At 44.5% G+C, this 27,368-nt stretch overlaps 1 protein-coding gene across 1 annotated transcript in view; it reads left to right on the top strand.

Annotated features, from left to right (window-relative positions):
• The window catches only part of TGFB1 (transforming growth factor beta 1), a 156,369-nt gene that overhangs the window by 102,175 nt on the left and 26,826 nt on the right, over positions 1-27,368 (top strand). The window contains 3 exon segments of the mRNA XM_086938626.1: positions 1,899-2,019; positions 5,070-5,144; positions 25,228-25,378. Of these exon segments, the coding sequence (XP_086794752.1) occupies positions 1,899-2,019; positions 5,070-5,144; positions 25,228-25,378 (347 nt within the window).

The following is a 27,368-nucleotide window of genomic DNA, read 5'->3' as shown; positions in this document are numbered from 1 at the left end:
AGACATTTGGAAAACTAGAGTGCAAAATGTCATCCGGATATAAATTATTGGAAATCACAGGCCTATTTCTGGATAAAAGTAGTGACTGCAGTGAGATTAGATATTTTTATTCTAGAGATAAGTGATTGATTCTGTTACACGTGGTCAGACACAGCACTTTCCAAAGTAGGTTCTATCGGCATTCTTTTCCCCTGAAGTATGGTTGGGGTATCTGAAGTAGGCAGGAGCGGCAATCGCAGGTAAGAGTTGGCTGGGGAGGCCACTCGACAGACGATGACGAGGGAAAATAAAATTTGAAAAAAGAAAAGCACTTACCTTGCGCTCCCGCATTGCAGAGTCGGCGATGAGGCGAGCGCTCTGTAAGTGGTTTTCTTGATTTTTTTCTCCCTCATCATCGACCCCCCACCCCCACCCCGCCCCACCGTGCTTGCCTGCATGGGCCGCTCCTGGAAGAAGGTGTTGGATGGTGAGCAAGCATTGTACTTTGTTGCTTAGAAATTTTGAGAATTTCCCATCCATGGAATTCGGGTAGACCAGAGAGTCTTGAAAGTCAGATGTTACGTTTAAAAGAAGCCATCGTAGTGATTTCAGGATCATGGTGATGGAGTTCAAGTGCCTATTTGGTGTGTTGGTAGGCCAGTGTAGACAGAATTTCTAGGTCTGTGCTAATTCTTGATGTTTTCACTATTTTGCTGAAATCATTTGAGTGTTTAAAGAGAGCGGTAATAATATATATGCGTATAATACTTTTTGCAGCTTTGGGGATTTAACGAGTAGAGGAGACATGTATATATTAGTCTATTCTACAGTTGTAATATTGGAGCAATGGCACCATTATAAGAGAGGATACATAGGAAAAGGCTGACAGTACTGTGGTATGTTGGCCTTGGAAATCCTGTATGTATTGACTTGTGGCTATCATGAGTGAAAGAGTTTGCTTGAATGGATATTGGCTGTATATTTGGCACTGAATTATAGTAATTCAGCTTGGGTCCAACAAGTTCTAACATTTTCGTTGCCATCCATGATTTGATGGCAGAGGGAGAACTCCAGACCCTTGTGGAAGTTTTGCATCTTGGCGACGTGTGAGTAGAGTAGTGTTTCAATAGTAGGTGTGGCAAAGGGGGTTCTAGTCACCTGAAATCTTCAGAAGGGGCACTGGTAAGTGCTGAAGAACAATGCAGCAGAGATGATTCCTTTGTATTATGACACAAGACTTGGTGGGAGTTTAACACAAAGGAATCAAATAAAAAATAATGATCGTAGCAAGGGATACATTATTTGATCCAGGGAAGGGAGGAGCATATTGCAGTGTTCTAAGCGACGTTGGACAGAATGTTGGTGGGTGTAATGTTGGACGGAATGTTGGTGGGAGGCAGGTGATTGGAAAGCGGGTTACGGGAAGGTTCTTAACTGATCCCGTGTTGTGTGGACTCCTTCTTTGCTACGCATATGGCTTCAGCCACCTCAGACAATGGAGGTTCTTTTAGTCTGTGGTATTGAACACAATTTTTAGGCCTGGAAATGGTAAAAGTTGCACATCTCTTCCTCACCTGTACGAGACTCTTGCTCTGATTTTGAGGAGGGCCTTTTTGATTGGAGGAACTGGTCATAACTCAGAACATAATGACTTCATGATCTCCAAAGGCAACTTGACATTGGGCCACATGCTTTACACAGCTCTATGAAATGGCTTAGTGGTGTCCCACAAATATTTCTGAAGAGTCACAAACAGAATAAAATATTTGTGACTCCTTTGTGAGTTTTGACTCATGCTAGTTCCTTGCCTTCCCTACTGTCACAGGTCACCTGGTACCTGACAGAAATGTTTACCATTATATTGCATTAGTCAATTTTCTATAATCTAATAATGCATTCCTGGCTCCTTCCTTTAACAGTGCAATGGCAGAACATCTCCACGTTACCTGGGCAACAAATTTGTGAGGTCATCCGTTCCAGAAAATGTGTGGCTCTCCTTCGATGTGACAGAAACAGTGAAACAGTGGCTTTCTGGGAAAGGTAAGGCATGAAGCCAGCAAGTCCGCAGCGCCTCCTCATACATGTCATCCTTTACGATTAATATACACCAGAATTCATGATTATGAATGTACTAGAAATTAGCCAGGATGGAAGCCTGATATAACTGCACCTAACCCCGCCCACACCCGAAACACCAGCAGATGCGTTAGAGGATTCCCTTATATTTATTTCTTGCATACAATAAATTCAATGGTAGCCGGCATGGCTCGTGGGTGGCGGGGGATGCTAGGGGTGGGGGTGGGGTCACGCAAGGATGCACGTAATAAATTTTTTTTAATTAACTTACCTTCCTGCAAGGTCCCGCATCTCTGCTCCTCCTCTTCTGGAGGAACAGGAAGCACAGCCAGGCCCCACTGACCAATCACAGCGCTGCAGTGCGGCATTACGATTGGTAGGCACTCAGGCTGCGCTGGCCAATCACAACAATGAAAATCAGCATTGTGATTGGTTTTGAGCATCCTGGTTCGACGCTCAATCAGGGAATGGAGGGCTGGGCATGTTCTCAAGCAGGCTGTAATGCAGCCTGCATGGAGAATAGGGAAAGTGCGCATGACTGGTTTGAGTGGCCCGAGAGGGCCGACCAAACAGCCATTGCGCACTTAGGAGTGGGCCAACGACTCCTCCCCTTCCCTGGTCCGAGAGCAGACCAGCCCCGCCCACCCACCCGCCCGCAAAACAGCACAAACATAACATTATAATAACTAAAATGTGTTATGGTTTTATGTTTCCTTATCTCGCACTGCTTCAAAGCAGTGTGATGACGCACCTCCGCCAAACCGGAGGAGCCGCCACTGTATAAAATTAGTGAAGAATTGTTCACAGCATGATTTAGCCATGGATTAGTAATGCACACATTTACCTAGATTATGTGTGTACTACTAAATAGCCAGCATTTCTGCACACTGTGATTTAAGCCGAGTGTGTACATATACAGAGTTAGCCACGATCATATACAACATATTGCATAAAGGATTGTGTAGGCTATAACATAATCCAATATTTCTTCAAACCATGAGCTACCCAGGATTTGTACCTGGCATAAGTGTATGCATGCAATCAATTAGAATGGATCCGAGCATACTCCGAATTGGGGGTTTTTCATTCCATGATTTAGGTCAGTGTGTGCATACCATTAATTTGCTAGGATGTTAGCAAACCATGAATTATGCAGAATTTCTGGATATCAAACATGAATTAAGATATGTTCATACGAATAAATTAAAAGGTTGTTTGCAAACCAAACTTATACCACAGTTTCTGTGTGCAGTTATTTACCCATGGGTTGATTTCTGAATGCCATTGTGAGGGTGCATACAATATTTCCACGTGATTTATGTATGCCAATGATAGGGCACGCTCACACCGCAGTCAGGGTCGGACTGAGGCAAAAATAGGTCCTGGCACCGGAATAGAAGTGGCTAGCTAAAAACGTGGCCCATATCCTGCAAACAAGGGCAGTTTGGAAATCGAATTGTTTAAGGCTTTTGAAAGGCATGGGAGACTTCATACATTTGTGCATGCTGCAGTCAATGTTTGTTGTAAAATCAGGGAGACAAAATAGCAAAACCCGGCACACCAGACCATTAAATAGGCTCACAAACAGACCGAAATCCAGCCCCCACGCTGACCTGTCAGACCAGCCGGTAGGGCACTGCCTGAGTGGCCTTTGCCCTATAGGCCAGTCCAACCCTGACCATGGTTAGCTGCAACCTTAAATAATTATTTTCTTTTTATGTATTTATTATTTTGCTAAAATACAAACCTTATTGAAATGCACCGTAGTGTTGTACATACAAAAACATATACTATGGAATTACAACATCTATAGTCCTTATTTCTCCCTGGAGTTGCACCAGGGTATTTAGTCTGCCTTCAGCGGATGTATGACGTTACCACGCATTCTTTTACCACGCATGCATTTACAACGCGTTTTTTACAACGCAAACCTTTACCACGCATTTTAGTTTGGGGTGCTGGATAGTGAAAAGTTTAATTTACTATTCCAACTCCAGTCCGCGTGGACACTAGGGAAGGTGTTGGATAGTAAATTAAACATATTCCCTATCGTAGAGCGCCCCCCAGAGCAATGCGTGGTAATGGTCTGCGTTGTAAAAGCTGCGTTGTAATGGTAGTGTGTGGTAAAAGATTTGTTGTAAAGTTGTATACCGCCTTCAGCAGCCAATGGTCTAGGTGGAAGGACCGGATCCACGAAGTTACTGCAGATCTCGTAATTCCAATGGGACAAGTAACTCCTATTACAAGCCCCAATCAGGAGTGCTCTGAATGAGGCGTCCATTGAGGTGTATTGTTTCCAAGGGCTGCCAACCAGGATAATGATAGGATATGCTCAGAATTTCTCAGTTTCATGAAATGTTTTAAACACAAGGATGAGATCTCTGGTCTCCTGGTACCACAGCCGTGTCCAGGGCAGGACTGAGGAACCAAAAGCAGCACTGGCGAAAAAGATCCAACCAGCTCCAGTCCCTTTGTCTCCTCTCACCACCTCTTTCTCTCCTTCTCTCTTCTCCTTCTCTGATCGATTTCTCTCAATCTACCCCAACCCTCCCACCCTTGCAGCCTCCTCATGCCTGCTGCAGTTAACCTCAGGGAGGTGATGAAAGTGACAGGGGCAAAAGGAGCCACCAAGGGATTTCAAAACCAGCCTCCAAGGGCCCCAACCCGCTGGGGAAATTCCTAGTGAAATAAAAGGCCAATCCGGCCCTGGACATGTCATGTTAGCTGCACGTACCGTGGTAATGAAAGGAGGGGACACTGGAGAAGGATGGTCGTTACATTGGGCTGATTGCTTGTATGGTGCTTAAAGACCCCTTAAGTCTCTTCAGGGTGGTGTGGATTTAACAGTGGGATGAAAGGGAAGCCATTGCAAGATATCTGATGCAAATTTTTCTTGTTATCAATTCAGCAGCTTCATCCTTGATGTCCAGAGCTTTAACAATTCAAGTGTATATTCTACTGTCTATGGAAGTGTTACACCTTTGCGCTCACCTCTCTGTCGTCTTTTGTTTCAGAGGAATTCGAGACCTTCAAGCTTAGCCAAGCCTGCTCCTGCAACGCAACGGAAAACTTCAAATTAAGTATTGCAGGTAAACGAGGAAGTTCCCCCTAAATAGTTTTGACAATTCCTATATTAGAGTGGACAATGAAACAGTACACATGGCAAGCCAAATTGGCTCTAGACACTCACTGATCTGGGAAACTGGGGGCCTAATTTAGAGTTCTGCAGTGGGATACTCCATCACAAACAAAGCGGATATCCTGTCCCCTGTATTCAGCGGCGGCCAGCACAGGTAAGCGCGGTAGGGTGGAGCGGGGCAGGGCGTGACAGGGGCAGGGGAAGCCGACAGACGACAGAATAGGTATTATTTCTTATTTAATCATACCTTTTCCATTGTCTGTTGACTGCCCCCGCCCTTCCGCCTTTACCTGTGCAGGCCGCCGCTGCTTGTATTGCACGTACATTACATCCTACAGCACTTGTAATACGGTAACAGGATATCCGTCATGTTTATGACATAGTATCCCCTCTGCATACATGCCAGCAGACCTGATTCAGAAGTTAGACTCTTGATGTTTGAAGTCAAAAAATGGCTTTATCTTATCTTATCTTGTTCCTGCCTGAAATTGCCTCTGATTGAATGTATGTCAATGGGTAAAACACATTCCCCTTATATATTATTTTCCAAATTCTCCCACTTTCCACTTGTGAAATGTTGGCACGTATGCACCCTCTAAATCAGGCCCTCAGTTCAATTATCGGTGCCTAGCATTGATATGTGCGCGCTGACTGCAAGAAAGGTGCCTGGCAACATAGGCCTAGATGCATCAAACAGAATTGCATTCGCAAACGGTGCGAAACGCAATTTTCGGCCGTTTGCGAATGCAATTGACTACTTTGGAATGCATCATGCATTTCGCAATTTTAGGAATCGCAACCATGTTGCGATTTCTAAAATTGCGATTGTATTTAAGAAATCGCAATTTGAGATTTCTTAAATGCAATGCATGATTAATTTTAAATTGCGAATTCGCTATTTGGAAGGGGTAAATTAGCATGAAGTTAAACTTCATGCTAATTTACAGAAAAGTTTCAAACATGCACTAGTTGCATATTTGAAAGTTTTAATTTACACACACACATGTCCTTGGGTCATGTGTGTGTGTAAATTGCACTCACAGTTAAATTTCAGGGGTGCAGAGAGGGGTTCTTTGGACCCCCCCCTGCACCCTTGAAATTGCATTCACATTTTGCGAATCGCAAAATGAAATTCGCAAAATGTGAATGCCTTCCCATTCCTTCCTATGGGCCAGAATCAATGGGAAGGGTTTTCCTTGATTGCGATTCGCAAATTGTGAACCGCAATTAAGGAAAAATACCGAATCGCAAAAAATATTGCAATTTTTTAATGCATAGCATTTTGCGATTTCTTAATTGCGATTCCTTAATTTTCGCAATTAAGAAATCGCAAAATGTTACAATGATGCATGTGGGCCATAAGAACTGCCAGCAAGAGCGCCAGCTCTTGTGAATCATAGAAATATATTCACAGATGGCTAGAAAAGATGCCTGTCATAGAAACAGGTGCACTGACATTTGCAAACACCACGCCTCTTACTCATCATGAGCAGATACAGATATAATCGGCACTTTCTCGACTATAAATGGAGCGACCCGTTGCCGTCCTTCAGATGGTGCTAGGCCAACTCCCCGGATTTACTGACAGCCCAAATGAGGCGCTGGCAGTTTTCCCTTTAAGCTTTTCCTCTCTCTATCTGGCATGAGACTGCACATTGCTGGCAGCCGGAGGCCTCGGAACTGGACAGACATTTTACGAGACCGGTGCCCTACGAGGCCTGAGAATGAATTCCGCACGTAGAGCCAGTGAAGGGAAGACGTTCCGGACAGCCCCTCTCCTTTCCTAACCTTTCGCCTCAGCTGGTTCCTCCCGTTGCCGTCAGCCGCCCTTGTCCTTCAAAGCGATACCAAAGGGTATCGCCCTTGTCCTTCAGCCTGACAGCTTTCAAGTTAACATGAGGTCACGGGCTGCATGGCTGAGGGTGTGTTTTTAATGTGCGTGAGTTTGCGCTGGGCTGCGTCACTTCCGACGTGGGCAGCTGATAACGACGTACTGATGCATAAGCATCTCAGCACTTTGCCACAGTAAGGAGCTGAAACGCCCACACCACAGGCCGCAATTCAATTGGAAAATGCCACGAAGGTGTTCCTGCATAAATGCTGTCGATCTAGTGCAGTGTGATATGCCATTTCCTTCTATGATGACGTTCTGAAGTTGCTACATCGCAGTATTCATATGGTAAAGCTGTCTGTGGCGTACTAGAGTGTAGTAATAATACGTTAATGCTATGGATTTGGCACATTGTAGCACAGTATTCAAATGGTAATCATTTTTCTGGAAAATTATGCTCTGTTTTTGTGTGTGTGGGTGGGTGGGTGTATATATATATATATATATATATATATATATATATATATATATATATATATATATATATATATATATATATATATTCTTTCATACCATGCTCATACGATTGAAGAAGGCGCTGACTCCGTGAATCTGAATCCAAACTTTATTCTTAGATCAGTGTCTGCTTAATATATATATATATATATATATATATATATATATATATATATCAACAACAGGTTTGCCCAAAAAGGGAGCCACACCCCTTGACCACACAGCATTCTCGCAGGCGGCGGTGGTGCAGTCAGCTCGCATCTCGCACCCTAAATTGCCATACGTGTTTCGAGCGCAAGCTCTTGATCACTGGCATGAGATGACAGAAAAAACAGGTTGCGTAGAACACCAATTTATTGAGATATTGCGTCCCGCCCCAGTGGGCGTGTCACGGGGCATGCTGGTACAGGTAGTCCAAAAAATTCTGCCGGTTTGAGGTTCTAGTATCTCAAGTTTTATGGCCTGTCCATGGTCGTGGAATTGCACCATCACAGGAAGAATGTGAGCTGCCTTGAGATACTAGAACCTCAAACCGGCAGAATGACAAGACAGAACAGCTGAACTGGGTCCGTCTTTCTCCCAATACCAACTGGAGGGTGAGAAGCAAAACTAAAGAAATGGATGCAAAAAAGCAGGCAGACCCCACCAGAGGGAGAAAACACACGAGCAGGAACTCGAAGTTCCAGAATGCTTTTCCAGTATTCACCTGAGCAAGCCCACCAGGGGGCGGGAAAAAGTAATCATAATGACTGACGGCTCCAGCTCGTAATCACTGCCTCATTTGCATACCAGCCCGTGAACAAGAAGCATGTCAGCTTTGAAACGCGTCGGGCTTTTTTAATGGGGATTCAGAAATACTGACCTGCTGGAATAAAGGACGCATATATATATATATATATATATATATATATATATATATATATATATATATATATATATATATAGAGATTGGATAAACGTAATCAGGGTTTCCATGATCACTCCAAAATGTTGCTAGATATGATCAATATATGTCTTGAGAACAACATCTTTCTCTTTTCCAATCAGTTGTTTATCCAGACCAGGGGAGTGGCAATGGGGGCCTGCTTCTCTCCCAGTTACGCCTGTCTTCACATGGGGTACTGGGAGGAGCAGGTCCTGATGAAGCAATTTGCCACCGTCATGAACACCAAAGTTAAGCTTTGGTTAAGGTACATAGATGACCTGGTTTTTATATGGGATGGATCTGAGTCAGAGGTAACCTTGTTTATAGAGGAATTGAACAACAACAACCTGAACATACGATTTACTAATACTGTGAGTAAAGAATCCATTGTCTTCCTAGATGTGGAACTTTATGTTTGTGACCAAAAATTGCATACTAGACTATTCCGTAAACCAACGGCAGGAAACACACTGCTACATGCTGGAAGTCATCACCCAGCACATCTGATACGCAGCATCCCTTATGGGGAGATGCTGCGTATCAGACGAATTTGTAGCAGTGAGGACGAATGCCGACTGGCACAATTAGCATGCAGGGCCAGATTTGTTGAGCGGGGGTACAAAACAGAGACGATAGATAAAGCCACTATGAGAGCTAATAGGATGGATAGAATTGCACTCCTGGGCTCAGGAAAGGCGCAAACTGATTCTGCAACTGACACCTCTAACAGTGAGACCAGACTGATTATGGCGTACAATAAACAACATAAATGTATCCATAAAATAATTAAGGACAACTGGTCTTTAGTCTCCTATGATCCTGTAATAGGACCACTCATTAGCAGAAAGCCGAGCATTACCTATCGCAAAGCCCACTCCATGAAAGATAGTCTAGTATCGAGCAGTCCTGAAGTGGTTTCTGGCACTTGGCTAAGTGACAGTAAAGGCTTTAAAAGATGCTCAAGCTGCAAAGCTTGTAAGCACGGTATCAGTAAGACTGAGGTATCCACTCCTCTCTCACCTTTTCCAATAAAAATCCAACAACAACTAAACTGCAAGTCAGAATTTGTTGTATATGTCTTGGAGTGCCCATGTGGCTTAAGATATGTTGGCAGTACCAGGCCACAAGTACATAAGCGCATACTCCAACATCTGCGAGCTATTACTCACGCAGATCAGGCTTACCCAGTAGCCAGGCACTTCGAGAGTATTCATGGAAAAGATGCGTCTTTACTGAAATATTTTGCGATAGACTGTGTTCCTCCCCAAAGGAGAGGCGGTGATAGGGAGTCACTTTTAAGAAAACTGGAGACTCGCTATATAATCCTTTTAGATTCTAAGGTACCGTCTGGTCTCAATACAGGGGAGGATTGCCACACCTATCTATGATTTTGTTTGTTAATATGCAAGACCTGTTAAATGTGCCATCTATGAAAATGTTAGTTGAGTTGTGTAAAATATGTAACTGCATCTCCAGCTATTGCACTCTTATTTGAAACTGTGGATTTTTCATTCTGCACTGATACATCTCATTCCCTTTTTCCCTCCATGACTTACTGATATAATTTTTCAATGTTGATTTTTAATTGATTATCATGCACTTGGTAGCACTTTTTATGCCATCACCTATGTTGCACATTAAGCCAATTTTGCACAATACAGAGTATATCTCAGGCCATGGGATTTTGCCCACTGGGGCATCATTGCACTTTAGTTTTGATCCGTGACAACATATACAAGGATCAAATGTGTAGATACATGAATTGCTATATTAATATTTTAGTTATATTTTATATGTATATAACTATTTATGAGCTTTTAACCTTTATATCAAATTTTAAAAGTTTATATTACCTGTGCCTGAGTGTGCAATTGTATTTATACATGTATTTTTTATACTCTAATAATGTGCAGAGTCTTACAGTGTATTTGATAATTATGCTGTTTTTTATTGTGTAACATATACAATATACAGGCATTTATGCCGTGATTAATTGCTGTGGACAGTTTAGAAACATTCATAGTATTTTTTCTGTTTCTGACCCACGTGATGGCACATTGCACTTTAAAAGGGTGATCAGCCCTCGTGACGTTGTCATGTGATCAAGGCTATCTTTAGCCGAAACGCGTCATGGCGGACTGGTGCGGGCTAAAATACTAAAATAAAAATATTGCACCAAACTACGGGTCTTGCTGGTTCCTGTGTCTTCAGATCGGCTGAATGCTGTGAGCTGTCTAAGGAGCGCCACGTACCTCATATATATATATATATATATATATATATATAGATATATATATATATATATATATATTCACAGAAAAAACCATAGGTTATAGTGGATATATAGTTAGGAATTTGCATTTACAAAACCTTGAAAATTCAATGAAAAAACCATAGGTTATAGGCCATATATAGTTAGGAATTAGCATTTACAAAACCTTATTTTACTCGCATAAAACCATTGAAATTCCATATATAGTTAGCTAACTATAAGCGCTAACTATATATCGCGCACCCGCAATCCACTGCTGATGATGTCACATATTACATCATTCATGACATGGTCAGTGACATCACTGATGACATCACTGATGACATCTCAAATGACATCACTGATGACATCACTGATCACAACATCCAGTGATTGTATGTGTCTGTAAAGTTTAAATATGTTTCACATATTGAAGAATGAGTGGATGTATAAGTGTCTGGATGAAGAATTTAGTAGGTGCATGACTGACTGTATGAGTGAGTGATTAAATGTGTCTCACTGAGTACATGGGTTAGTGACTAAACTGTCTTAATTCGTGCATCAGTATGTTTGTTGTTGTGTAAGCTGCTGCATGTGTTGATCAGTAGCTATAAGAGTAGCCATATGGGTTATTGATTGGTTGCCCAAATATTTGAATGGGAGGCTGAGTGTGTGTGTGGGTGGCTGGGAGGTGCGTGACTCTGTGCATAGATGTGTAAGCAGTTGATTCACTAGGAGTATGAGTTCAAGAGTGCATGTGGAAACAGCTATATGGGCGGTTGACTGTGCATGGGTGCGTTGGTGAGTGAATGGATTTCTCATTGCTACATGTGCAAGTAAGTACGTATGTAAAACACAATACATGTGAGAGTTGAGATATATAAATAACTGAACATAAGAGCCAGTGAATGTGTGACTGGCTGTATCGATCACTGTGAGCTTGTATCAGGGATTATATAAGAGAGTAAATATGTGTTATTATATGTTTGAATAAGTAAGATGTGTATAACTGTATAGTTGAGGAAATGGAGGTGTGATTGATTCTTTGCATGACTGACTAGGTGTGTGAGTAAGTCCATGGATGAGTGACAGTCTGTGAGTGTCTGTTTATACTGAGTGTATGTAAGATTATATTAGAGTCTGAAGAGGTTCATTGTATTATCACATGAGTGATGTGATCAGTGATGACAAATGAGATGTCATCAGTGATGTCATTTGAGTTGTCATCAGTGATGTCATCAGTGATGTCATTTGAGATGTCATCATTGATATCATTTGAGTTGTCATCAGTGATGTCATTTGAGATGTCATCAGTGATGTCATCAGTGATGTCACTGACCATGTCATGAATGATGTAATATGTGACATCATCAGCAGTGGATTGCGGGTGCGCGATATATAGTTAGCGCTTATAGTTAGCTAACTATATATGGAATTTCAATGGTTTTATGCGAGTAAAATAAGGTTTTGTAAATGCTAATTCCTAACTATATATGGCCTATAACCTATGGTTTTTTCATTGAATTTTCAAGGTTTTGTAAATGCAAAATTCCTAACTATATATCCACTATAACCTATGGTTTTTTCTGTGAATTTCATTGGTTTTTTAATAGCAAATATGAAAAGCTTTAAAATGTCAAGTACGTGATAGATAAAAACATTTTCGTATTTATGCACGCTGATGTGCTTTGAACGCTGCCCCCCCCCTCCCCTCTTTTGCCTTAGTAGTACTCTCTCTTTGCAGATACAGAAGGGTAGTTAACGCAGGCCTTTACCCCCGTTGTAATCCGTCGTACCTCCTTGTCTCTCCATTTGATTGATTGTTGTCCAAGCATTTACTGTTTTAGAATTGGTTCTCTTTGGATCATTCTCTATTTACAAACAAGCACAAAGTCGCAATACTCTGTTTAGTCTTTGCAGATAGTGAAAAATCGTGTAAAAAAATAAAAGTAATCGAGCAAAATCAGTAGGCCACTAATTGGATCTCTTTTTGACCTCGCTAAAATAGAAATATTAGGAACAACCCTTCTTGAGAAATACGAAAATAGTGAGATGAACTGAGCTCCACACCATGAGGGCTGCAAGACAGCTCAGCTCCATCACCCATCCCGCACAAAATAATGACAAACCCTATGCAAATATTAAAAATATAGACAACACACCAGCAAAGAAATAGGGTAAAACATTTTATTAAAAAACTATTTACATAACGTTGGTTTATAAGATGATGTCAGTAGTGGACCGATGTGTGAATAGATCGAAAACAGCACAAGGCTCCAAGATCCGGATAGCAAGCTCCTGGATGTTGGGTGCCATAGTTTAGAGTTCTGAATTTCAGCCTTTTTCAATGCCTGTGCTTTGTTGAATCAAAATGGCGGCTTGACACAAAGCTGACTCAAGCGTTGTTACTGATGCTATGCAGACCAAAACTGGTTTTCAGTTTGTACATTTTTCTAGATTTTTCAATCCAAGTTTGGTTGACTTTGTAGAACGATGGCTTCAGATTTTCAACATACGGTGTGGTGGCGCTGACTGGGAGGGGGCGCTTCGCTCCTGCCCCCTCCCCAAGTAAGATTTTCATACGTGAAAGTACGTTAATGGTTTTGGTCCCTGAGATGCTTCGATGTCACTACCATTCTCAAATAGCATAAGTTCTGGATGTTGGGTGCCATAGTTAAGAGTTCTGAGCAGCGCTTGTAACACTGTCTGAAGCTTATTTCCACCTACTGCAGCTTCACTATTCTCAAAGTAAGTGAGTGTCGTTTGTGGACCTGACTGCATTAGAAAACAATATATGTTACCTTCCTAAACAGCTTGACGGAGGCCCCTGAGGGGCGCTGTGATGGCCATGGACTCGGAGAAGACGCTTGGCTCCGACACCCTCCCCAAGTCTTATAGCACTGGTGTAGCCTGAGATCGCCCCCGACATAGGCGGCCGGCTCCCGGGGTCCGGCGGTACTTTTTGCCTTTTGATGACTCTTCAATTCTGGACCTTGTCCCACAATCCGTTTGACCTGAAGACAAGCTGTAGTGAGGCGCCCCTTTATCGTTTTAGTTGCCATTCCGCCCGCTTTTGCTACACTGTGCCTCTTCCGCCATTCAGCTGTTTTCCGCCCGCTCTTGCGACTACAGCGTCTCGCTCACCATGTAGTTGAGATGCGCCCGCTCTTGCGGTGCAGCGATAGGCGGCTGCCACAGGACTCTCAAAATGGCGGCCGGCTCTTCGGTTTTGGGCCTGGTCCACTAAAATGGCCCTGGGACACCTTGGAACTCGGACGCTTGTCTGCTAGGGCTTGGATCCCATTCTCGAAAAGCGTCCCCTCAGCCGTGAAGATTCTACAAAAGTCTTGGGGGCCTCCGACTCCCGCAGGCTTCTGGTGGGGAGCGGCTGCCATGATTGCTCGTGGAATGGCCACGACGGAGCTACGAGATGGTAGTGGTCTCATGCTGACGCCAGCTTTAGTCTGAAACATCCAGAAACACTGTAGACTACCAATTCGATCAGTTCCGGTAGCGCCCCAACATGACCCGGAAGAGAAGAACTTGCCCTCCCCTCTTTGACTGATGGTTCTTGTTGCCTGTCCCCTCTGTTGTCATTTAACAGAACTTTTTGGACTGCTGAAAGGGGTTGTGTTCTGAACGCTGGTTGGTGGAGACATGTAGACTATATTCTTGACCTACGTTGTCGCGTAATGCGTTTTATGACACGCCGCGTTAGCGCACCCGGAAGTGATCCGAGGCGCGGCGCGCAGCGCGTAACGTAAGCATAACAGGTCATGTGACTTGTTAATAAAACTTTTCATTGGTTCATTTTACTTTTGTTAATTTAATGATGAAAAGCTTGGTCATATGACCTAAAAATTACGCTTTTTATTATTTTCGAACAATATTTTTTTTTCAAACATATGTTATAATATTCCAGGCTAATGTACTTTCCCGGAAAATTTACAACTGTCTTGCAAGTAAAATATATTCCTTTTTCGAGAAAAAGGGCGTTTCTTCCTTCCATGACGGAGCCGTTGAGTAAAAGAGATTCGGCCTGCTGTCTTAGTCGCCGATACGCCTGATTATCAGATTCTTATCGACCACTTTATGTTGCAGACATGAAAAACACAACTGCCCTTGACCATTTATCTTTACTGCGTTCCTACATATTATACCTTTTATCCGTCATGTAATTGGACTGCTTTATTTCACTTGCCTTTTACTGATTCGAAAACAGTCACTAAAAGTAAAAACTTTACAAATGAAAATACTACTACCGTGTTTTGTTTTAAAAACCTTTATTGTGAAAATGTCAGTATACAAATACGGGCCTATAACCACGTGGGCCGGCCACGGAGCAAACTCAAATCGTATATGATGAGGAGACATTTACACTGTAGAAGAACGTAACGAGCGGGCCATTAGGTGACAAGAACAAAGGTGTCTAACAGTTGCGGTATCGGTGGACGTACATTTTGTAATTAAAATACGACAGGGCCACTTACAATAACATTTTCTAGATATACATTTGCGGGCAAAGAGTTACGAGTCCCATTTATACCGGCGCCATTTTGGGCGAGGCCGGGCAGGTCCAAGATATAGTCAAAATGTCTCCACCAACCATCGGCCAGACCAGAACCCCTTTCGGCCCTTTATGTTACAAGATGATGTCTTCCATTCAGAAAATATTGGTGGCAGCATTTTGAAAGGAAACAGAAACAGCCGTTCTCCTAGTGAGTTTCACATTGTTACATTTAGGAAGAATGTTGAAGAGTAGTATGTGGAAAATCTGAAGCCATTTTTCTACAAACTCTCAATCAGACTTGGATGGAAAAAAAAACCTGAAGAATGTACAAACTGAAAACCAATTTTTGTCTGTATAGCACCAACAGTAACGCTTGAGTCAGCTTTGTGTCAAGCCGCCATTTTCATTCAATCAATAGCGTCCCCCTGCACACATTCAGGGACCTGGTCGTGTCTTCAGATGAAACGCATTGTAGGAAAAGAAGCAGAAAGGAAAAGGAAAAAAGTTCCGCCGGACCTAGTGAAGCTGCAGCAGGTGCAAATAAGCTTCAGACAATCTTCAACTTACTCTGATTCTTATAATAAACTTCAGATAGTCTTACAAGCACTGCTCAGAACTCTCAACTGAGGCACTCAACATCCAGGACTTGCCATTCGGATCTTAGCGCCTTGTATTTTTGTTTTGTTCTTGATGGAGGGGAAACAACAAAAAACAGGCATTGAAAACGGCTCAACTGGAGCAAAAAAAAAATTACTTCTTGGGTGTATTAGGGCATTTATGATTTTCGAATGCCGTATTCATCAGGTTGATGCTCATGTTGCCATAGGACAGCATAGCATTCACCTTCTTTGATCCAGGAGGGATGGAGAAAAACTGCCAGATGAAACTTGAAACTTGGCCATCCAGATCTCGGCGCGTTCGACTCACTGTACCGCAACAGTGACCGCAACTCAGCTGGACACGCCGTCTTTCGGCGCAGCATTGTAGGATGGCCACACCAGTGCGGCAATTTGCTAGACACCACCTCGGTGCCATCCGGATCTCGGCGCGTTCGAGTCACTGTACCGCAACAGTGACCGCAATTCAGCTGGACACGCCGTCTTTCGGCGCAGCATTGTAGGATGGCCACACCAGTGCGGCAATTTGCTGGACACCACCTCGGTGCCATCCGGATCTCGGCGCGTTCGAGTCACTGTACCGCAACAGTGACCGCAACTCAGCTGGACACGCCGTCTTTCGGCGCAGCATTGTAGGATGGCCACACCAGTGCGGCAATTTGCTGGACACCACCTCGGTGCCATCCGGATCTCGGCGCGTTCGAGTCACTGTACCGCAACAGTGACCGCAATTCAGCTGGACACGCCGTCTTTCGGCGCAGCATTGTAGGATGGCCACACCAGTGCGGCAATTTGCTGGACACCACCTCGGTGCCATCCGGATCTCGGCGCGTTCGAGTCACTGTACCGCAACAGTGACCGCAATTCAGCTGGACACGCCGTCTTTCGGCGCAGCATTGTAGGATGGCCACACCAGTGCGGCAATTTGCTGGACACCACCTCGGTGCCATCCGGATCTCGGCGCGTTCGAGTCACTGTACCGCAACAGTGACCGCAATTCAGCTGGACACGCCGTCTTTCGGCGCAGCATTGTAGGATGGCCACACCAGTGCGGCAATTTGCTGGACACCACCTCGGTGCCATCCGGATCTCGGCGCGTTCGAGTCACTGTACCGCAACAGTGACCACAATTCAGCTGGACACGCCGTCTTTCGGCGCAGCATTGTAGGATGGCCACACCAGTGCGGCAATTTGCTGGACACCACCTCGGTGCCATCCGGATCTCGGCGCGTTGTGCTGCCTTCGGCCTATTCGCACATCGGTCCGCTACTGACGCCGCCTCACGTGCCAACGGATTTTCTACGCTTTTTGTAGCCCTATGTCGCATAACAGGTCATGTGACTTGTTTATAAAACTTTTCATTGGTTCATTTTACTTTTGGTTTCCTAAAGATGGAAGGCTTGGTCATATGACCTAAAAATAACACTTTTCATTGGTTTAGAACATTTTTTTTTCCCAAACGATGAAAGCCCCACCTTGTTTCTGGATCATTCAGACTGAAGCTGGCGTCAGCATGAGAGCACCACCATCTCGTGGCTCCGTCGTGGTCATTCCGCGAGCAATCATGGCAGCCGCTCCCCACCGAAAGCCTGCGGGAGTCGGGGGCCCCCAAGACTTTTATACAATCTTCACGGCTGAGGGGACGCTTTTCGAGAATGGAGCCCAAGCCCTAGCAGGCAAGCGTCCGACTTCCAAGGTGTCCCAGGGCCATTTCAGTGGACCAGGCCCAAAACCGAAGAGCCGTCCGCCATTTTAAGAGTCATGTGGCAGCCGCCTATCGCTGCACTGCAAGAGTGGGAGCAACTCAACAACATGGTGAGCGAGACGCTGTAGTCGCAAGAGCGGGCGGTAAACAGCTGAATGGCCGCCACCTGGGGAGGCCCGTTCACGCCGCCTCCCCCCCCCCCCCCCGGGCCGCCGCACGCCAATTTTCGGAGCAGCATTGTAGGATACCAAAACCAGTGCGGCAGTTTACTGGACATCACCTGGGTGCCTGTCGTACATGTTGTGTCAGCCATGTGACACTGGACACAGACCGCTACTGACGAGGCCTCCCCCCGCACCACCCGGGACGCCCCACGCTGTTTTTCTGTGCTGCATTGTAGGATCCCTAAACCAGTGCGGCACCCAGGCGACATCACCTGGGTGCCGTCCAGAACTCTGCACGTTGTCCTGCCTTGGGACTATTCGCACAACAGACCGCTACTGACGAGGCCTCCCCCCGCCCCACCCGGGACGCCCCACGCCAATTTTCGGAGCAGCATTGTAGGATCCCTAAACCAGTGCGGCACCCAGGCGACATCACCTGGGTGCCGTCCAGAACTCTGCACGTTGTGCTGCCTTGGGACTATTCGCACAAAAGACAGCTTCTAACCATTGTTGCTTTTTGTGTTAATAAATGTTTAAATGTTTTTAGTTTTTGTTCTGTTCATTATCGTTAAAAGTTAATAAAGTTTTATAACCTTACTTTGTTGGAGTGTTATCTATTTTTTGAAAAACGGGTGAATGGGGCCTTGAATCGGGTTATTGTCATATGTGGGCTTTGGAAGTGTGCTGCTGCAGGATCGGACATTTCAAACTCAAATGCACGTTCTTTTTCTTACCTTTCCGAAGCATGGAGCGCAATAGCAGGCAGAGAAAGGGTGATGCACGTGTTGAACACTACCTGACCTGGCAAGTTGCTGGCAGTGCCCCCCCGCCCGCTCCTGAAAGAGGGCACACACACACCGCCGCCCCGAGTACTTCACAAATCTTTAAAAGACCATGCGCTTGTTCATGAGGCTTAAATGGTTTATCACCTCTTCTAGAACCCCTACATCGACCCTCTGACGTTTCATGGAAAAATTACCATGTAACACAATACCAAGCCCTATCAGCTGAAACCCCCAAGGAATCGTGGGGCATATTATCAAGGGGGTTTATCTCCGCTTTTTTGGCTTTAAAAACCATGAAAGCGGAGATAAAATTATTTCCCTATTATCAAGCTGTCGCTAACACCAGTTAGTGACACCTAAAAGGAGATAGCGACCATCTTGGGCCCGGCTTTGCATGTCAGTGATACTTATCACTAATGACATGCAAAGTGGCGTGCCAAGATGTTAGCGACTGGAAACAGTCCCTAACATCGCTACCTTCTATTACCAACTTTTGGAGATATTCGCGCTAAGCGCGAATATCTCCAAAATCTAACACCTGCCCTGAGCAGTTCTTAGCCATGTTATCCAATGGGAGGTGGATAACATGGCTAAGAGCATTAGGTCGATAATACATGAATATCGCTGACTTTTCTGCGATAATAGCAAGGTTTATCTGCGATAAAAATCGCCGATCTGCGGCGATAATTTTTGTCTCTAAACAAGTTATAGACAAAAATTATCGCTAGTTGTTAGTAATATGCCCCCGGGTTTTTGCTTGCAGAAATCGGGAGGCGGGAGACTAGCACTGAAATCAGTACTCACACGCCTGAATCAGGAGAATTGGCATGTCTGAATTCTCTACAGCTGGGGCCATAAACTACATCCGCAGGGGTAGGTGATAGCCTGGGACCAGCCTGGCATCTAAAATGGCTGCCGTGCACGACAAAATTGTGGCATTCGAAAAAAGGCAAGATGGCGCAGCCGCTGGAAGAGATATATCAACATATATCAGCCTCCTCAGCCACCCTCAGGAAACATAGGGGATTAGGATATGTCTCCCGCACCCCCTTATACCTAGTACTTTAATTAACGAAGCACAAAATGGCGAATTCCCGTTTCGCTACCAGTTTGCGGCCCAGTTCGCGGCCCGTGAAGCGCTTCTACCGTGAAAAATCATTTTTTTTTTATTTTCCCCACGGGACCCTTTAATAACCCCAACAACATTCCTAGGGGGTCAAGAGGGGGATACCTTGCCCCCTTTCATTAAATTCCCCCTTAGTTTTTCACCTTTTCTTCTCTCTCGATCCTACCGAGAGACAAGATGGCGGCCGCTCCGGACTGTCACGCAGCAAAAAAAAAAAAAAAGCTCACGCACAGCCGCTGGAAGAGATGTATCAACATATATCAGCCTCCTCACCCACCCTCAGGAAACATAGGGGATTAGGATACGTCTCCCGTACCCACTTATAACTAGTAATTTAATTTACGAAGCACAAAATGGCGAATTCCCGTTTCGCTACCAGTTCGCGGCCGCGCTTCTACCGTGAAAAATCATTTTTTTTTTATTTTCCCCACGGGACCCTTTAATAACCCCAACAACATTCCTAGGAGGTCAAGAGGGGGATACCTTGCCCCCTTTCATTAAATTCCCCCTTCGTTTTCCACCTCTTCTTCTCTCTCGATCCTACCGAGAGACAAGATGGCGTCCGCTCCGGACTGTTTAGAATGTTGACAGACACCGGAGAGCCAATCAGCTTGCTGCGCGCAAAGTTCCGATAAGCGAAAAGTAAGCGGACCGGATCGCTGCCCAGAGCGCTGTTACAGATATATATCTTGGTTTGAACGTTAATTTCTCAAAAACTACTGGAGCACATATATTGAGACCTAGCAAAGGCACATCGGGCTAACAGTCCCTACAATTTTGCCAAGTTTCGTGCAAATCCATTCAGCCGTTCGAGCTAAAAGTGAGTCCAACCGCCCTATGGAAAACTCAATGCAAAAAACGCGTTTTGGGACCCCCCTTTTTTCTCAGCCCCCCCTTGACGAAACCCCACCAAATTTTCAGGGGCTGCTCAGAAACAAAATGTGCCATTTTCCTGAAAATTTCAGCCGATTCCATCCACAAACGCCAAAGTTATTAGACATAGAATTTTCAAAAGTCCCATAGAGAAAAAATCCTAACTATATATACCTACTGGCGACCGCCAGTAGGTAATATATAGATATATATATATGTATACTTGTGTATGTATATGTGTATATGTGTGTGCTGTGGCCACCGCACTGGCTTACTTTTGTTGATAAATATTCTGATCTGGCACTTTTCACATGAAAAAGCTGTGTATTTGCTAAACTGTGGTGCAGTATTCACACTGCACTAACCGGGTGGCTTGTGTGATATGGAACCTTTCACTATGGTTCACTGGTGAGAGTGGTCTGTCTGGAATAGGATTCGTACTTAAAGCATACCCTTCCAGCACAAATTCCTATCCTAGGCGATCTCAGAAGAATTCCACGCAGTGGATGTGTGCTACTGAGCACTGAAGCATGCATGCAATGAGTGTTTTGTTTGGAAAATAAACACTTTTCTCCTTGTTAACGCCTGCTTCAGGGCGGTGGGTGGAGATGCCAGACACCAGTATAATCTCCTCACGAACCTTTCAATGTCAACATCCATGCCCAGCCAACAATAGGATGATTTCACCCTCCTTTTCAATTTGATTATGCCAAGGTGTCCCTCATGATTTTTTTTCCAGAATTCTCAATCTTAGACCAACTGGAGGTACCAATTTATTCCCCCTTAGGACATATCAAGTATCACTAAGGGACAATTAATCTTTAATCTTGCACACTTTTTTGCAATCACTGATCAAGGCGCTCATGTTAGCCCAACCATTTATAATGAATTGTTTGACCCTCAACAATGTTTTATCTTCTTCATGTTTAGTTTTCCATTCCTCGTCCAAAATAGCTACATTACCCTCGCCAATCATAGCTACACCGTAGTCTTCCCACTCTCCCCCCAGCTGTTTCTTCCTGGATAAGAGAGCAGCTCAAATAATCTGCCACTTTGTACATGTTAGCTAGTAGATATTTCACACTGTACACACAACCTAGTACCCTCTAAATCATGCTAGCAATGTAAGCTTTTGCTCTGATAATGCCCTTGGAGGTGAGGACCCTCACCAGGGCTTTGTGGTCTGTGGGGAACACAAACCGGTATCCCCACAAATACTTCCTGTAATGCTCCATGGCCCAAACTGCAGCCAACATTTCCTTCTCAATGAAGAGAATTTTTCGTTTGCTGGGGACAATGACCAGGAAGCATATGCTACTATGCATTCTTCTCCCATACTAGATACCTGAGTTAATACTGCTCCTAGTCCATTTCCACTAGCGTCTGTGGTGACAATGCTGCCTGTTCCCACCTCAAATCCTTGCAAAGGGACTACAGTCGCAATGTCTTGCTTAATCCTCTCAAAATTGGCTTGTAATTCCTCAATCCATCCGAATTGCATCCTCACCTTTAACAGTTGTCTCAATCTGTGAGTCTTCCTGGCAACATTTTGTACAACCCTTGAATAAAATTCTGCCAGACCAAGGAACTACCTAACTTCTTCCTTAGATGTATCGGCAGGACCATTCCTAACTGCTTCTATAATATCCTTCTTTGGGGCTGTTCCACCTCTGCCCACCTCATGACCCAGGTAAGTCACCGATCTCAATGCAAACCAGCATTTTTCTAAGTCCGCAGTGAGACCCTTGTTGGCCAACTTCCCTAACACCGTCTTTAACCTGGTGTCATGTCACTTCTATCTTGGCCCATCACCAGTTATTATCCTGGAGGTACGTCACTCCATCGTTGAACATTTTGGGCATGAGACGCTGAAACATCTCAGCCGCTGATGCAAGGCCAAACGGCATCCGTACAAATCTTTAATACCCGAAAGGAGTAACAAACACAGTTAAATTCCTGCTAGAAGGATGCAGTTGAACCTGGTGATAAGCCGAAGTACGGTCTATTGTTGAAAACCATTTAATATCCTTGGATTTAGAGAGGAGTTCATCAATTCTGGGTAGGGGAAACTTATCTATCACTATATTTCTGTTCAAGTCCCTGAGGCCAATGCATAGGCATAACCGGCTATCGAGTTTCCGAGCTACAACTAAGGCTGACAACCATTCGGTTCTTTCTACAGGCTCTATTATTCTCTTACTCTCCAGAACATTAAATTCCTTCATTACGCAATCCCTAACACCTATAGGTATATTCCTGATTTTGTGACATACTGGTGTAGCACTTTTCTTCAAAACTATTTTATGAACAAAACCACTTAGCTTCCCTACCATCCCCGAAAGCACACCTGGAAAGTGTTCCTTAACTTCTTCCACTATTGGTTAATTTTGTAGCATCACTTATTCTCCACTATTGGGGTCCAGAGTAATACCTAATTTCACCTAGTCAAGTCATCCAAGTATAGATGGTCATTTTTCTGTACTTAACAATTGTCCTTGTACTGTTCTACCTTTGAATTCAAATGTAAGCTCTCTAAAGCGCATCATAGAAATGTCCCCACCCGTGAAGGTGGCTGGATGAATATCAGTGGGATTCAATTAATCTCCGAGAACTTTTGCGAATTTTCCTCTCAGACTTTTGCACAGTGGTGTATAGGGACCCTGAGTCTGCCAGAATCTGTATGTGTACTTTCCAAATAACTATATCGGATACAGGTTTATTCCTGGTGTCCAGATTCACCTCCAATACACCATCCTCTATACTGAGGACTCCTTCGTTCCTCGAAGATTCAATCCCTACCTCTACATCATCATCGTTATCCATCACACATCTAATCACGTTCTTGTCTCTTTTTCCTGCACAACTTGGCAAAGTGTCCCATAATCCCACAGTATGCGCATTTGGATTTCGCTGCTGGGCAATTTTGTATCCCTGGCCATATGACTCTTGTTGCCACATCTGTGTGCAAATCACAGAGGGCTTGCACAATTGTTACCAGCAATATTAATCCCTGGTGTGCGAATCATTGAGGACTGACACTGGATAAACCAGCTCCAAGGGGTGACACACACTACAAGTACAGGACTTGCTAGTTACGGGGTGTGCGAATCACTGATGCTGCACCCATCCCCTTTACTGTTAACACTTGGTAGTGAGGTAAAGTGTGCAAGTCACTGAAGATGAGCACTGCCATGCTTACTCACAGTGTTTTCCCTCCCTGTGCCTTAAGAGACTGAACCGGGACTGCCTCAACCAGCTTCACGAACATCCAAGATGGCAGCCACAAACATAAGTGTGTGTCTGAGGTGTATCTGTTAGCTCCTGGTAGCTGACCTCACTGGTACGCTGCTTAGTGACATCGGAGCTTTAAACCAGCGCGTTCCACTGCAACTGCTGTCAGGCGCAAGCTAGGCACTTCAGAGCTCATGCACTTCACTGTTTTGCGCCATCTATAAGCCATCTTTAAGCAAAAATGTGCAATCTCGTCTCATCCAGTGGAGTGCACCGCACTCCCAATATCCACTGCAGATTAACCCTTGAGATCCCGCTCAGCATCGGCTGAGGTCGCGAATGTATCTTGCTTTTGCTACCAGCAATTCATAAGAACAAGGAGTCAGAAGTACACATCAGGCTCCCAGTCGTCGTCAATGGTGGAGATGCCAGACACCAGTTTAAGGCAGGTAGTAATATCTTTATTAAGAGCAACCGAGGCAGCATCTGCTCACCTCCAGTCCTCCTTCTAACTGTCACCCCTCGCTCCCACTTCTCATATTATTCTTGAACTGGTGGCATATGCTCCTCTAGGTACAGGCACCATAGTAACTAAGACACCATAGGTGTTGTTTGTCAAGGAAAGCCAAGCCCGGCTATCTTAATAAAAGGGGCTTAGGGGCACAAGCATCAAAGGTTTTTGCGATTGCAAATGGTGCGATTTGCAAAAATCGGCCGTTTACAATCGCAAATTGGCATTTGGAGATGCATAAAAGTGTTTCTTAATCGCAATTTAAGAATTCCCAATTATTTGCGAATTCCTAAATTGTGATTGCATTTAAGGAACCGCAATTTGCGATTCCTTAAATGCAATGCTAGAAGCACTTTCAAATAGCGATTTCTCTATTTGGGACCGCACATTGCAGACAAATCAAACTTGTCTGTAATTTGAAAAAACTTTGAAAAATGCACTAAAATGCATTTTTTAAAGTTTTAGGTTACACACAGAACTGCACCCTTAAAATTGCATGAGTAATTTGCGAGTACCTACTGGCACTCGCAAATTGTTTATGCACTCTCCCATTCATTCCTATGGGCCCATAGGAATGAATGGGAAAGCATTCCTTAATTGCGACTCGCAATTTGCGAGTCACAATTAAGGAATGTTTAGGAATGGTATTTACGTTTTAGGCATTAGTTAGCCCCAGTTCTGGCTGATACTTGAAACCTATAAAAGGATGATTGTATTGCACCAGTTCTTAAATCTGTAGATTTAATAAATGCTTGTGAGGTGGAGGGTTTTATATTAATTATCTCTATAAGCCATACTGATAAGTATTCAGTGGCAGCAAAATAATTTCTACGTGATACTTTCTACCATCGTTTGACTTGAAGAAGCTTGTACGGGATCTCATCTATATGTCAATAAAGGATTCTCCTCTGTCAAGCAAAGTTTTGTCTAGGATTTTCTCCCATCTCAGTGTCACTCATCACCTAATGCGCTGTACCTGGTCTTCTAGGCTTTGAGATCAAAAGGGGCGACATGCAATCCATCAGCAAGAAGTCCCAGAACTCACCCTACCTGCTGATCATGTCCACGCCGGCTGAGCGAGCGGACCATCTGCAAAGCTCCCGGCGCAAGCGGGCCCTGGATGTTGAGTTCTGCTCTACGTAAGTTCCTGCACCAACCATGCACCTGTTGCACTAAAAATATTCATTCAAAACCTCTTCTGTACCCCTTCTCTGTTTTCCCTGAAGTTTGAATGGTTTGCTACTTTAATTCATCGGTGTCTGACTTTTGCTATCCATTCACTCTCATTCTTTTTCCTTGTCTTTTGTTTCTTTATTTTACCTAATTCAGTTTTCAATTTGTTTTGTATTTTATGCTCCCATTAATAGATTTTTTTGTTATCTACTCCTCTGGACCCTTCTTTCCTCCCTCCCTCAATGCAATTCTGCCCCCTTCCTGCCTCGTTCTATCAATTTCTTCTATTTTACATTTATTTGGCATCTTTTGTTACTCTTTTTTTCGATCTCTTCTCCTCAAGTCCTAACTCGTTCACCTACTCCTCATTTCTTCTTTTTTCATTTATTTTTCATGATAACAGGTGCAAATGTATTCAATGTAATATTCCCCACTTAAAGTTGCACCTTGGAATGTTTTTTTTAAAGTGTGATACTGCTCATTGACTTGAACGATGGCAATTTATGTAATATTGGGGGTTCAAGCGGTGTTTTGGCATACATGCATACCTTAGCTTTTTCAAATATGGTTGCTCTTTTGGATTAAGTTCTTTGGAAAAATGTATATTTATTATTTTTCCTTGCTTCAAGTTTGATGTGTCCCAGTGTAATATTTGTGTCTTTCACTTTGCTTTATGGCTTTGCCACTTCTCCATCTGATCAAGTGCTACCAATTACCTCAGGTGACATATTGCTTTCAGTGTCATAATGTGGAAATGATGTCACACCAGTGTTTCCACAAATAAGGAAATGCACTGAAAACACATAGGGATGAGGTAAGGGACCTTTTTGTTTTTGAAAGCGGATAGGGGTGTACTGCCCTCCTTCCCGAGGCACTTCCGGCCCTGGGGACCACATTCTCTAGGACCTTTATTTTTTTATTCAGGGAGAGGTGCATGTGCACCCCCCCTCCCCCTCCGTGAGCCATTAAGGGCCCCACCAAGGCCACCTTGGACCCCTGGGGCATTTATTTTTGAAAAGGAGTTGGGGTGAGCTGCCCCCCCCCCGAGTCAATAGTGGCCTCAGGTACGCCTGGGCATATATGTAATGGGGAGGGGGCAGCTGCCCCCCACTCCCTGAGACACAAGGGGCCTGGCGATCCAATCCTCAGGTTTTAAGAAGAGGGGGAACGCAGATCTCTATCCTGAGCCAATTGTGACTGGGGGGACCCCATCCCCTGGGGCCTTATTTTTATATTAACGGTAGTGGCCAGGGCAAAAGGTGCTTGTGGCTGAGTTCCCGGCTGCCCACCCGGGGCACCCACTAGACAGTACGGTGGGGGAAGCTGTGAATCCCCAGGGTCCCAGCCAGCTACCCACATGCATCCACCCTGGGTGCTGTGGGAGTTGGCATTTCTCCCGCTCAGCAGCAGAAGCTATTTTTGGTTGCTCCCGCTGGGTCGGAGCAGTGCTGAGTTTCCCTGCCCACAAGAGTGCGGGCAGCGAAGTAAAAGTTTAGTCCCACCTGGGAGGAACATTTATAAAGCTCTCTACTAGGGGAGCAAACATCCCTTCCTTGCCCACATTCTTGCAAGCAGAAAAGGCATGTCTGCTCAAACCCGGCCGGAGCTTTTAAAATGCCCCCGCCAGATGGGAGCAGACATCTTTCCTTGCCCATGCTATTGCGGGCAGGGAAACTACTGTGTCTAGGGACATAGTTGTAGAGTCAGCCCTGGGGGATGGGGTCCCCGGCACCTTTACAGGCTCAGGGAGGAGGGGGTGCCGGCCACCTTCTCCTTCAGTTTAAGATCAGCTTCAGGGGATAAAGTCCCCTGGTCTATTAAGGCTCAGGGAGAAGGGTTCAAACCTTCTCCCCTCCTTGATTGAATTTGGTTCTGGGGTTTGGGGGCATATTGAGGCACAGGAAATGAGGACGTGCATTCCCTCCCCAATAATGTTACATTGGCCCCAGGAGCTGG

Source organism: Lissotriton vulgaris, chromosome 9, assembly GCF_964263255.1.
Source record: "Lissotriton vulgaris chromosome 9, aLisVul1.2, whole genome shotgun sequence".
Classification (NCBI taxonomy): Eukaryota; Metazoa; Chordata; class Amphibia; order Caudata; family Salamandridae; genus Lissotriton; species Lissotriton vulgaris.
The sequence above is the reverse complement of the archived record's forward strand: the minus strand, read 5'-3'. Positions and strand labels throughout refer to the sequence as shown.